The following is a 13,098-nucleotide window of genomic DNA, read 5'->3' on the forward strand; positions in this document are numbered from 1 at the left end:
GGAGGGGGGTCCTTGTAACCCTGAGATTCTCTGTTAAGTTAGGGCCTGATGACACGGAGCTGAGAAATGCTGGTGGAGCTGCTGGGGGCAATTCCCAGATCCACTGGGGGGTCCTCTCCACTCCTCCCCAACTCTGCCAGCCAAATGTGGGCATGCCCCTGCCGCAGCAGGAGAGCCACTCCTGTGCACGATTTCTCCCTCTCTATCCCTGGGAGCAGGTCAGTGGGAGACCTGAGCCACCAGGACCTTTGGAGAGGCGAGATGGGCATCAGACAGACAGCATCTGGGAGAGCACAGGAGGACTTCCCTAGGCGCCGACTTCCCAGGAGGGAAACTATGTCACAGCCAGAAACAGAAGCTAGCTACCCAAACACACAAAATCAAACCAAAAGAAAGGGGGGGAAGAAAATTTGAAAAAAAAAAAAAAGGAGTTCCAGTTCTATTTGTTCTACAATACCATTAATATTTCAATACTTTTCATCCAGATATAGAAAGAAAAGTCAGGGGCATTGGACTAAAAGGAGCGGGAGACCCCCTTCCTCCGTCGCGGTCAAGTAGTTCCTTCCCCATCCCCAAGGAGTTTATTAATAGCTATGCTATACCCGTGGCAGGCGTAAGTCTATTGTCCAAAAGCACAGTTCTTGACCCAAGACAGCCGTTCTGACGTTGGCTGGCAAGTCCAGCCGGCATTTACTCTCCCAAGGGAGCCGGTCCGGGGCAAACCGCTTCCTCTGTTCACTGTGATGGTAAGCGGGCCGCAGAGGCAGCAGGGACCCCCGACTCCGCCCGGGCGGAGCTCGCTCAGGCGATGGAGGCGATCTCGCTGGGTTTCTGCTCCCTGCAGAAGAGAGTCCTGGGGGAGGGCCCGCAGCCGCCGCGGTGGCCGGGGTGAGAGCAGAAAAGCAGAGCCAGCAGCAGCGCCAGGGTGACGAGGAAGCTGAGCACCCACCGGATGACGCCGGGGTAGATGAAGGGCAGGATGAGGACGATGAGCAGGACCAGGAGGAGCAGGTGCGCGGCCAGGCGCCGAGCCGCCGCGCGGTTGGCGCTCACCGCGTCCTGCTCCTCCTCTCCGGCCGCGCTGGGCTGCCCTGCCGTCAGGGTGGCAGGGTTCGCCAGGCCCTGCGGACGGAGCGGTACCTCCAGGCCCGGCCGGGCCAGCCGCGCCAGCACGCTCTCCTGGTCGCGCAGGGTGCAGACGAGGCCCCCGGGGACGGCCGTGACTTGGCGGCACAGCGGGCAGAGGACGGACCAGGCGTCGTCCTGCACGCAGAGCAGCAGCTTCAGGCAGACGGCACAGAAGGCGTGCTGGCAGCCCAGCAGCTTGGGCGGCCGGGCCCCGCTGTAGGGCTCCCGGCACACCAGGCACTCCAGGTCGCCCTCCGTGGGGCCCCCAGGACCTCCAGCGCGGCCCGCGGGGTCGGAGGGGGTGGCTTCTCGGCGGACTGCCTGGGGCTGCTGCCGTATCTCGGGGCAGGCCATTCTCGGCACTGGAGCCCCCAGGACGGGGCAGCTCACGGCCTGGGCATCGACAGGCAGCAATCAGTGGGTGTTGCTAGGACCCGAAGGCCGTCTGGCCGCAGGCTGGGTGGCTGGAGCCTCCTCCGCCTCCTTCTCGTCTTCAGCTGTCTGCCACCACTCTCCCAGGGCTGCTCAGCTTGTTTCTTGGCTCACACCGTCCCTTCAGTTATTATTATTTCTTTCCTTGAAACCTAGGGTTAATCAGTAACTCTCCGGCTGGAGACTTTGAATTGCCTGATAGAAAGGCCACCGGGGCAGGGAGGGCCAGTGCGGGAATCAGGATTTTCCTGTTGGGGCTGGTGCGTCACGAGTGCCCGCAGGACTACGACTTGTGAGCTTCAGGATATATTAGAATCACCACCACCACCACCCCATCCCAGGAATCTCTTTAAAAAAAAAAAAAAATTATTTAGGGCTCTGTCAGGTCTTGGACTTGCCTGGTGGCTCAGCAGTAAAGAATCCCCCTGCCATGCAGGAGACGTGGGTTCGATCCCTGGGTCAGGAAGATCCCCTGGAGAAGGAAATGGCAACCCACTCCAGTATTCTTGCCTGGAAACCCCATGGACGGGAGTCTGGTGGGCCACAGTCAGTGGGGTCACAAAAGAGTCAGACAGACAACTTCTTGGCTGAACAGCATCAGGGCTCAGTTGTGGTGTGTGGGTTTTCTCTCCAGTTGCAGTCCTTGGGTTTAGTTGCCCCACAACATGTAGGATCTTAGTTCCCCAACTGGGTATTGAACCTGAGTCCGCTGCAGTGGAAGGCAGATTCTTAGCCACTAGACCACCAGGGAGGTCCTCCCAGGAACCTTCCAAAACACAAGTTTCCAGGTCCCCAGACCCAGAGATTGAGATTCAGCAAGGTCCGGATGGAAATCTGAGAATTTGCTCCATTTATAAACATTATCATGATTCTAACCCAGGTGGACTGGGGGGACCCCGCTTGGAGAAACATTGCCATGGGTAGATCTCCATTAAAGGTTTTGGATGTCAGGATCAGTGGGAAAAAGTTTGCACTTTGAGCCCATTTGCAAGCAGGCTGCCTTGTGAAGAAGAGAGAAGTGGTGGGAAAAGTATTCTGAGTGTCAGGGGGAGAAAGCCCAGCCAAGCCCAGTGAAACCCCAACAGCTCAGCGGTGTTTATCACCTGTCACGGCCATCCGTTCGCTCACAGGTAGTTGTATTAACTGTTCCTGATTCCCGAGCCGTGCATGTCACGGATGGAACAATAGGTGTGTTTGTTGTGTGCAGACACACTGCAGACCCAGGAGTCACACGAACAGCTGCTGTTTATTTGGGCCTCCTTGGCGCCAAGCCTTGTGACAGAGTCCTCACCTCTGATCGCCCTGCATCTTGGCACGGCCCTGGAAGGACGGTGCTGCTGAGGCCTGGGAGCAAAGGCGGGGTGTGGTCAGGGCAGACCTGCTGGCCGCTCGCCAAGGGGCCTTCCGTGGGGCCAGGACCCCGGGGATCTACCAGTGCCCAAGGTCGGGGTCCCAGCTTCTGGGTCCAGGAACTCGGTCTCGTCTGTTGGTGTGGAGGCAACTGGCCTTTAGGCAGCTGACTCCAGTTAACAGGACTCACGTGGGACTGACAGATACACACTGCATGGCGGTTAAGAAATCGTGATTCCTGGGACTTCCCTGGTGGTCCAGTGGTTAAAACTCCATCCTCCCAATGCAGGGGGCGCTGGTTTGATCCCTGGTTGGGGAATGAAGATCCCACATGCACTCCGTGAGGTAAAAACAAGCAAGTTGTTTTTTTGTTGTTCATTCACTAAGTCGTGTCTGACTCTGTGACCCCGTGGACTGCAGCACGCCAGGCTTGCTTGTCCTGCACCGTCTCCCAGAGTTTGCTCAAACTCATGTCCATTGAGTCGGTGATACTATCTAACCATCTCATTCTCTGCCTCCCTCTTCTCATTTTGCCTTCAACCTTTCCCAGCATCAGGGTCTTTTCCAATGAGTCATCTCTTTGCATCAGGTGGCCAAAGTATTGGAGCTTCAGCTTCAGCATCAGACCTTCTAATGACTATTCAGGGTTGATGGCTTTTAGGATTGACTGGTTTGATCTCCTTGTTGTCCAAGGGACTCTCAAAAGTCTTCTCCAGCACCACAGTTCAAAAGCAGACAACAAAAACTCTCAACTTCTCGCCCACCCCCTGCCATGATTCCCATAATAGGAAAGAATATGAAAAATTATATATATGTATAACCGTATCACTTTGCTATACAACAGGAACTAACAAGACATTGTAAACCAACTATAACAAAAAAGTTAAAGTCTAAGAAAAAAAAAATGTGATTCTGTTGCCTTGCCCTGAATATCAGAGAGTGGGGTGACACAATCCATGTCCTCAAAGTACTCTCTCCGAGGCCACGCTGAATCCAGAAGCATGAGCCTGGCCCTCCTTCGCTGCTCCTGTCGCCTGCTGAGGTCCACAGGGTCCACTCCTCTGAATCAGCGCTGTCCCTATTCCAAGGGTCAGGCTCTGCTCTCCTGCCTCAGGCCCCCCAGGCCCTCTGTCTCTGAAATCCACTTCTCCACTGTACCCCCTGTCATCACATTTCCCCTCCTCCACCTTCAACGTAACAGTTATTTCTTTCTACTCTGCTCTCCCCCAGATCAAGCTGAAGGGTGGCTCAGATCTAGCATGTTTCCTCCCCAGGCCCAACATCCATTTCTGCTTCTACAGTGGCCTGTCTTTCTTTTGGGTAACTGCTGCTCTCCATCTTCACTCTGTGTGATTTGCAGCTCTGCCGGAGCTGGGAGGTGATGTAATTCAGGGCAGGCCAATCAGCATATTCACCCCACTGGCTAAAAGAAGTGGTTCAGACTTCAGCGTGTGAGCTAAGCCAAAGCAACGAGATTCAATTCTGGGACTTCTGTTGGAATGACTGACAAGTTTCTCTTTCCAAACTAGAGGATAGAACCCTTAGTTACCAGGACCACACTGTGTGGCACAAAAGAAAGTTGAGAAAAGAATCAGAAAAAGGTCTGATGACATTGAATGCCTGGATCTAGCCATACCTGAAGCCAGAAATCTTCAGATTTTATTTTATTTTTTAGTTATAATTTACCGATAAAATCCACCTAGATTTTTATTCTTAAGTCAACTTGAGTTGGATTTTTCTGTCTCTTGTAAGGGAAAGTCATTTGAGTAACATAGCAATAGATGAAGAAAAGAAGCCTTTAATTGCTATTTGACATGGACAATCAAAGTGTACATGGCCAAGAGAGAACTAAGGCCTGTGGGTTATTGTGCCAAAAAAGACTTTGTGTCTCTTCTCTGCTTTGACCTGCATTATATAAATCTCCTTTCTGTTTGCTAGACCCTAGGGAGGGTTGAGATAGGAGGAGAAAGAAATACGTTGAGCTGCATTCATTTATAATAAGAAATAGAAAATCAGGTGGACAACACAGTTCAGTCACTTGGCTGGTGACGCCCCCCTCTCTGCTAGCCAGCCCTGTGTAAGTGCTAAGTCACTTCAGTCACGTCCAGCTCTGTGTGGCCCTGTGGACTGCAGCCCACCAGGTTCCCCTGTCCATGGGCTCTCCAGGCAAAAATACTGGAGTGGGTTGCCATGCCCTCCTCCAGGGGATCTTCCTGACCCTGGGCTTGAACCTGCTTCTCTTACATCTCTTGCACTGGCAGGCAGAGAGATTCTTTACCACTAGCGCCACCTGGGAAGCCCCTAGCCAGCTCTGAGTGAGTAGTAATCGTCGCTCACTTATGTCAGACTGTTTGCGAGCCCATGGATTATAGCCTGCCCAGCTCCTCTGTCCATGGAGTTCTCCAAGCAAGAATACTGGGAAGCCAAATATTCAGGAAGGTAGCTAGGGGAAGTTGAAGTCAGACCAAGGGAAGTTATTTGGGGTTAGTGTTTAAAGAATAACATTTGATGTTGTTGGGCAGCTACTGTGAAGAAAACATATATTGAGTATAACAGCTCAAGTATTGTAGAAATATATAAAGTAGAAAGTGAAAGTTCATGAAGGTGCCTTGGCTTAACCATTTACACTGGTTTTATAGTTAGGCATCCGGCTCCTGTCACGTTACTAGCTGCACGGCTTCTGACAAGTCTTCTCAACTTCTCTGACCCTCAGTTTCTCACTTTGAAAAAATGGAGACAGTAACACTAAGAAATAGTGGGAGATTACCTAAGGCCCCACCTCCATCAAACCCTGCTCAGGGCAGACTGGGTAATTTATACACCTCGCTATGTCTCTGACGTCAGTGTTACTTATCTCACAAGGGGACACAGAGATAAGACATTCTGATGATCTGTTTAGCCAGTGTTTCTTAAAGAGAAGTGACAGAGGGCAGGATTTGGGGCATAGCCTGAAGAGGGGATATCAAGTGGGGATACCAAGTGGGAGACTGGGATTGACATATATCCCCTACTATGTGCAAAACGGGCTTCCCTGGTGGCTCAGCAATAAGGAATCTGCCTGTTAATTCAGGAGACGTGGGTTTGATCCCTGGGCTGGGAAGATCCTCTGGAGAAGGAAATGATGACTCACTCCAGTATTCTTGCCTGGGAAATACCACGGACAGAGGAGCCTGGCGGGATATAGTCCATGGAGTTGCAAAGAGTAGGACACAACTTAGCAGCTAAACAACAAGAATGTGTAAAACAGGTAACTTGTGAGACCATACTGGATACACAAGGACCTCCACTCAGTGCTCTGTGGTGACCCAAAAAAGAGGATATACATATATATATGGCTGATTCCATCCCCAAGAAAAAGAAATGCAAAAAGGGAAAATGGTTGTCTGAGGAAGCCTTACAAATAGTTGAGAAAAAAAGAGTAGTGAAAGGCCAAAGAGAAAAGGAAAGATTTATCCATCTGAATGCCGAGTTCCAAAGAATAGCAAGGAGAGATAAGAAAGCCTTCCTAGGTAATCAGTGCAAAGAAATAGAGGAAAACAATAGAATGGGAAGACTAGAGATCTCTTCAAGGAAATTAGAGATATCAAGGGAACATTTCATGCAAAGATGGACACAATAAAGGGCAGAAACGGTATGGACTTAACAGAAGAAGAAGATATTAAGAAGAGGTGGCAAGAATACACAGAAGAACTATACAAAAAAGATCTTCATGACCCAGAAAACCACGATGGTGTGATCACTCACCTAGAACCAGACAACCTGGAGTGCAAAGTCGAGTGGGCCTTAGGAAGCATCACTATAAACCAAGCTAGTGGAGGTGATGGAATTCCAGTTGAGCTATTTTAAATCCTGAAAGATGATGCTGTGAAAGTGTTGCACTCAATATGCCAGCAAATTTGGAAAACTCAGCAGTGGACATAGGACTGGAAAAGGTCAGTTTTCATTCCAATCCCTAAGAAAGGCAATGCCAAAGAATGCTCAAACTACCTCACAATTGCACTCATCTCACATGCTAGTAAAGTAATGCTCAAAATTCTCTAAGCCAGGCTTCAATAGTATATGAACAGAGAACTTCCAGATGTTCAAGCTCAATTTAGAAAAAGCAAAGGAACGAGAAATCAAATTGCCAACATCTGTTGGATCATAGAAAAAGCGAGAGAATTCCAGAAAAACATTTACTTTTGCTTCATTGTCTATACTAAAGCCTTTGACTGTGGGGATATCAACAAACTGGAAAATTCTTTAAGAGGTGGGAATACCAGACCACCTTAGCCTCCTGAGAAATCTGTATGCTGATCAAGAAGCAACAGTTAGAACCGGACATGGGGCAATGGACTGGTTCCAAATGGGTAAAGGAGTACATTGAGGCTGTATATTGTCACCCTGCTTATTTAACTTATATGCAAAGTACATCATACCAAATGTTGGGCTGGATGAAGCACAAGCTGGAATCAAGATTGCCAGGAGAAATATCAATAACCTTAGATTTTCAGATGGCACCACCATAATGGCAGAAAGAGAAGAGGAACTAAAAGCCTCTTGATGAAAGTGAAAGAGGAGATTGAAAAAACTGGCTTAAAACTCAACATTCAAAAACTAAGGTCATGGCATCTGGTCCCATCACTTCACGGCAAATAGATGGGAAAACAATCAAAACAGTGACAGACTATTTTCTTGGGCTCCACAATCACTGCAGATGGTGACCGCAGTCATGAAATTAAAAGATGCTTGCTTGCTTCTTGGAAGAAAAGCTATGACAAACCTAGACAGCATATTACAAAGCAGAGACTACTTTGCCGACAAAGGTCCATCTAGTCAAGGCTATGGTTTTTCTAGTAGTCATGTATGGATGTGAGAGTTGGACCATAAAGAAAGCTGAGCACTGAAGAATTGATGCTTTTGAACTGTGGTGTTGGAGAAGACTCTTGAGAGTCCTTTGGACTGCAAAGAGATCAAACCAGTCTATCCTAAAGGAAATCAGTCCTGGATATTCACTGGAAGGACTGATTCTGAAGCTGAAGCCCCAATACTTTGGCCACCTGATGCGAAGAACTGACTCATTAGAAAAGACCCTGATGCTAGGAAAGATTGAAGGCAGGAGGAGAAGGGGATGACAGAAGATGATATGGCTGGCGTTACCAACTCAATGGACATGAGTTTGGGCAAGCTCTGGGAGTTGGTGATGGACAGGGGAGGCCTGGCATGCTGCAGTCCATGGGGTCCCAAAGAGTCAGACACTACTGAATGATTGAACTGATGGCTGATTCACTTCGCTGTTATAGCAGAAACTAACACAGCATTGTTAAGTAACTGTACTTCAATAAAAATTTTTAAAAAAGAAAATTGAGTCCTTCCAAATCTTCAAATAAAATATAACTTTTAAATTTCTCTGCAAATGTGAACTCATTAATTCTCAGTAAAACTTTTTTTCTGCGTTTTGTAATGCAATTTCTTTCATCCTGTGCTTCACACAGCCCTGGAGGGTGTAAGGAGTTTGAGCAGGACAGCCTCAGTGAGGTTACAGTTTCAGAGTCTGCTGTGAGTGGGGAAACCAGAGCCAGGTCTCTTGACGGACCATCTTGGAAATCCCACCAGGCAGGTAACCACAGACCCGTGCCCTACAAAGACATTTCTGATGTGAGCTTTAGATCGTGCATCAGATTCACTGGCAAAGGCATGAGAGGGCAGTGACATCATAAGTCACTGATGTCAGGGACAAATGGCCTGACCCTTGCCTGACCTCTGATCTTGGACAAGCCACTCTCACGGCACACCCCGGTGGTCCCAGAGAGCTGTGTTCCAGCAAACTCCCCGTCAGCCCCGCTTCCCTCCTCACCCCAGGCTGGCTGGTATCTTCACTCACCCTCTTAGTCCAGAATTCCTGCCTCTGTGCTCCTCGGAACATGGCTGGCTGTGCCTCTGTCCTTCTCAAAGTGTCTGTGTGTCTGAGGGTGGATGGGTCAGCGGGGATCTAAAGGAACAGGATTTGTAACTATCTTAATGATGCTAACAGGATAATGAAGGTAAGGGTGGAGAGGGAGGGATCATGCAAGAGAGACAGGGAGGGCTTCGGGTACCGACTGCGGGAGGCTGGAAACACGGACTGCTTTCCCACTTGCTTTTAAAAAATAATTATGTAAAAAAAAATACATTCTTACTGTAAAACAAACCTAAAGGAATACTGATGGATTTAAAGAATTTCCCACTTGTTTTTAAAAAATAATTATGTAAAAACAGATCCATGTTTACTGTAAAAAGAAAAAGAGAAATTACCAATGAATGTATTGGAGAAGGTATCAGTAAGCCGCGGTCTCTCAGTTCACAGAGAACCAGTTCTCATTCTGGATATCTTCCTTTAGCCTTCTTTCTGTGCATGCTTATACAAAAAAAAAATTTTGGGACTCTGCTATTATATTTTGGTAATCTGTATTTTTAATGAATAGTTTACACATATCTTTTCCCAGATTAATTAGCACCATCCTCATGAAGGTTGTATGGTATCTTGTATTTATTATTATATTCTAGGGACTTCCCTGGCTGTCTAGTGGTTAAGACTCTGTGATTCAAATGCAGGGCCATGGGTTCAGTCCCTGATCGGGTAACTAGGATTCCACATCCTTCAAAGTGAAGTTTAAAAAAAAAAATTAATTAAAAAATAAACTTTAAGAATGTTCAATTCCCACAAGTGGACTGTTTAGGTTGTTTCCATTTCCCACTGTTACTGACAGTCCTGTGACTTTCAGAGTGTGTGCATTCTGGGACATGCACTTTTTATATCTGGCCTTTTCAACCTTGCAAGTATGCACGATATCTCCTCAATCTGCCATTTTGGCTGAGGATCATCTGCTGGTTCAGGTCCCAAACTTGGATTTATGCCGAGTTTTTTATGAACCTGATTTAAGACCTGAAGCTCGGAACCATCAACTAATGAGCAATAGATGAGACCACTTCTGTCAGACTCAGAACTATCCCAGTGCATCTGTGCCTGGGGTTAGAGAAATCAGACAACAAGCCCCTGAGACCACGTTTTCTTTGAATTCGGAATGACTCTAGCGTCTAGGCCCACTTCTCACTGCCACCTCTGGGCTTCCTTTCCTGTCCCACCCGCCCCCATCTCTCTGGCTAGCTCGGATTAACCCTTCAACCTGGAATTCTCGCTTGACCCGCTTCTGACTGCCTCCTGGGACACAGCTGGTATGTCTTTGAGTCTGTATTCCCTTAGCTGCTCCCTCAATTCCACGCAGCTAATCACAGGGAACCCCACGTTCGCCCCTGGCCCGGGCTCCAGGGGAGCACACCTGGCCGGCCCCCTTGGTGAAGACGGAGCGTCTCACAGGTTGTGAGAAGTCCTCACCCTCACCCTCTGGGTCTTCATTTCGGTGTGTGGGCTTCTCTAGTTGTGGCACACAGGCTTAGCTGCCCTGCGGCATGTGGGATCTTAGTTCCCTGACTAGGGATCGAACCTGTGTCCCCTGTATTGGAAGGCGGATTCTTAAGCACTTGACCACCAGGGAAGTCCCTCTATGAGCATCTAAAAGGCACTTCTGAAAAAAAACAGAGGATAAGTGGAGAGGAGGGGTCCATGAATATGGAAAATAATCCATCCTTCACCTAAAATTGGAGATTCACATGGACACTTGAGTATTAAATACTCCTAGAAATTCTGCAGTCAAAAAACATGCTTGATTTTGTTTAATCCTGATTTTATCTCCAATTTATTTCCTGTGGAGCTCTAATAGAACACTTATTACTGTGTATCACTCTGGGGTTCTGAGGAACACAGTTTAGGAAATGCTATTGGATCAAGCAAAGTCATTAGAAAGTTGTACTTGACTCTGCTTTCTAAAGGCTCTCATTGAATTGTATTTGGAACTGTTTTGTTGTCTTCTTCAAAAGATACTCCAGGAAGTAGGCTTAGGAAACCCATTACAGCCTGTACATTCAAGGATGTGGCCAGGGACACTATGTATGATGCCATTCAGGGTCATTTGTACACACGCATGAAAATTTTCTTTTTGAGCTAAGCGCTGGGAAAAGTTTTGCTTCCTCTGAGCCGGTCTGTGTCTGTCCACATGACTCAAGTATTCTGCACTTCATAACTATAGTTTCCCATTTTGCTTTGGCCACCAGGCAGCTCAACCACAGCAAGTCTGGAATAGAACATTTGGCATGTGGTCCTGCAGTCCATTCCCATCCCTTAAGTCTAGTTAAGGGTTTCCCTAGTCCTCAAGTCTGATGTTTCTTTTTGTATTTATATTTCACTTCTATGCGTTTCTTATAAATGATTCTAAAATGTTTTCCAAAACACTTCCAAAATGACAACTGCAATAAAACAAATATGGCAATAAGAATTTTATTGTTTCACTGTGCATATATAAAAGTTACATTTATACCTTACTGTAGTCTGTTGAGCATGTAATGAATGTTGTTGTTCAGTCACCCAGTGTGTCCGACTCTTTGTGACCCCATAGACTGCAGCATGCTAGGCCTCCCTGTACCTCACCATCTCCTGGAGTTTACCCAAGTTCATGTCCATTGCATCAGTGATGCCATCCAGCCACCTGATCCTCTGATGCCCTCTTCTCCTTCTGCCCTCAATCTTTCCCAGCATCAGGAACTTTTCCAATGAGTTAGCTGTTCGCATCAGATGACCAAAATACTGGAGTTTCAGCTTCAGCATCGGTCCTTCCAAGAAGTATTCAGGGTTGATTTTCCTTAAGATTGATTGGTTTGATCTTGCTGTCCAAGGGACTCTCAGGAGTCTTCTCCAGCACCACAGTTCGAAGGCATCAATTCTTCAGCACCCCACCTTCTTTACAGTTCAGCTCTCACAACTGTACGTGACTAAAGAAAAAGATGTACATAACTAAATTAAAAAATAATACTGTTGGAAAAATAGTGCCCGTAGATTTGCTCGATAGAGGGTTGCCATGAACCTTCAAGTTTTTAAGGGACAAATTATCATCGAAGCACAATAAAGTGAAGTACAGTAAAATAAGGTCTGCCTGTATAGGGTAGGAGGCGTGGGTAGCGGGGAAAGTGTAACCTAGCATCCCTTTCTTGAGATTAAAGCCCTGGGCTCCTGCCTCTTTCAGCTTGTACTGTCCTGGATACGACGTGTGCCCATCAGAACACCTCTCCACTTGTTCTCTGCTCACCACATTCCAGAAAGCGTGGACCTGGGATCTGGACCACTGGACCATGTGAAAATTAATCCTCTCAAGCGTGGCCTGTGACTCACTAAACTCCTCTCCGGGGTGATCCGCCCAAGGTGGGGAAGTTGCCAAACTGGTCCCCCTTTACTCTCAAAATGTCCAGTCTTGGCCTTTGCAGAGTCCCCCTGGGAGGAAGACACTTGATTAGAAATGATAAAAGATCCTGGGCACTTGGGCTTTGAATTGGGGGTAGTTTGACTGTTTTTGAGCAGACTTGCAGGTCAGATGGACTTGTGTTCAAATCTTTGTGTGTCTTCGAGCAGCCAACTTAACCTGTCTGATTCTTAGTTTCCTCATCTGCATAATGGAGATCAAAATGTTACTGAGTCCAAACTTGTACTGCTCACCGCGTGACAGGCCAATAAGTTGAGAGACAAATTGTAGGGACAAGGAATAGAGACTTTATTCAGAAAGCCAGCAGACCGAGAAGATGGTGGGCTAGTGTCTCAAAGAACCATCTCCCCTGAATTCTAATTCAGGGTTCTTTTATATTAAAAGGGGACAGGGGAAGTTCCCTGGTGGTCCAGTGGTTAGGATTCTGAGCTTCCACTGTAGGGGGCATGGGTTTCATCCCTGGTTGGGAAACTAAAATCCTGCATGCTGAGCATTGTAGCAAATTTAAAAAAAAGAGTGTGGGAGTAAGGTCAAACATCTGCTGGTTCAAGTCCGACTCTGGAGGGGGTGTGTTCAGTTCTTCCTTTCTACAGTCATTCACAAGTGGGCCTGGTCAGGATGTTTCCTGTGAGCTGAACAAATGTATTTTAGCTTAACACTCATTATACGGGAGGCAGGGTTCCCAAAGATGGGCCATGATGTATAATCTAAGCTTTTAGGCAACATCCCTTTAGTGATGAACTTGTAAAGCAAAAGAAACAGATCCATTATGGAGTCAGATTTGTTCTTCCCTATTAGAAAAATAGGGTCTGTGCCAGAAATCTTTTGGTCGTAAGAATCAAATAACTCAACTCAAGCT

The 13,098-nt window shown here is 47.5% G+C and overlaps 1 protein-coding gene across 1 annotated transcript; it reads right to left on the reverse strand.

Moving 5' to 3' along the window:
- Positions 1-437: 437 nt before the first annotated feature.
- On the reverse strand, positions 438-1,658 carry RNF186 (ring finger protein 186). The gene has a single exon (XM_043910575.1). It carries the CDS (start codon positions 1,480-1,482, stop codon positions 802-804), a length of 681 nt encoding a protein of 226 aa, XP_043766510.1. The 5' UTR covers positions 1,483-1,658; the 3' UTR covers positions 438-801.
- Positions 1,659-13,098: the final 11,440 nt, after the last annotated feature.

This window comes from Cervus elaphus, chromosome 8 (assembly GCF_910594005.1).
Source record: "Cervus elaphus chromosome 8, mCerEla1.1, whole genome shotgun sequence".
Classification (NCBI taxonomy): domain Eukaryota; kingdom Metazoa; phylum Chordata; class Mammalia; order Artiodactyla; family Cervidae; genus Cervus; species Cervus elaphus.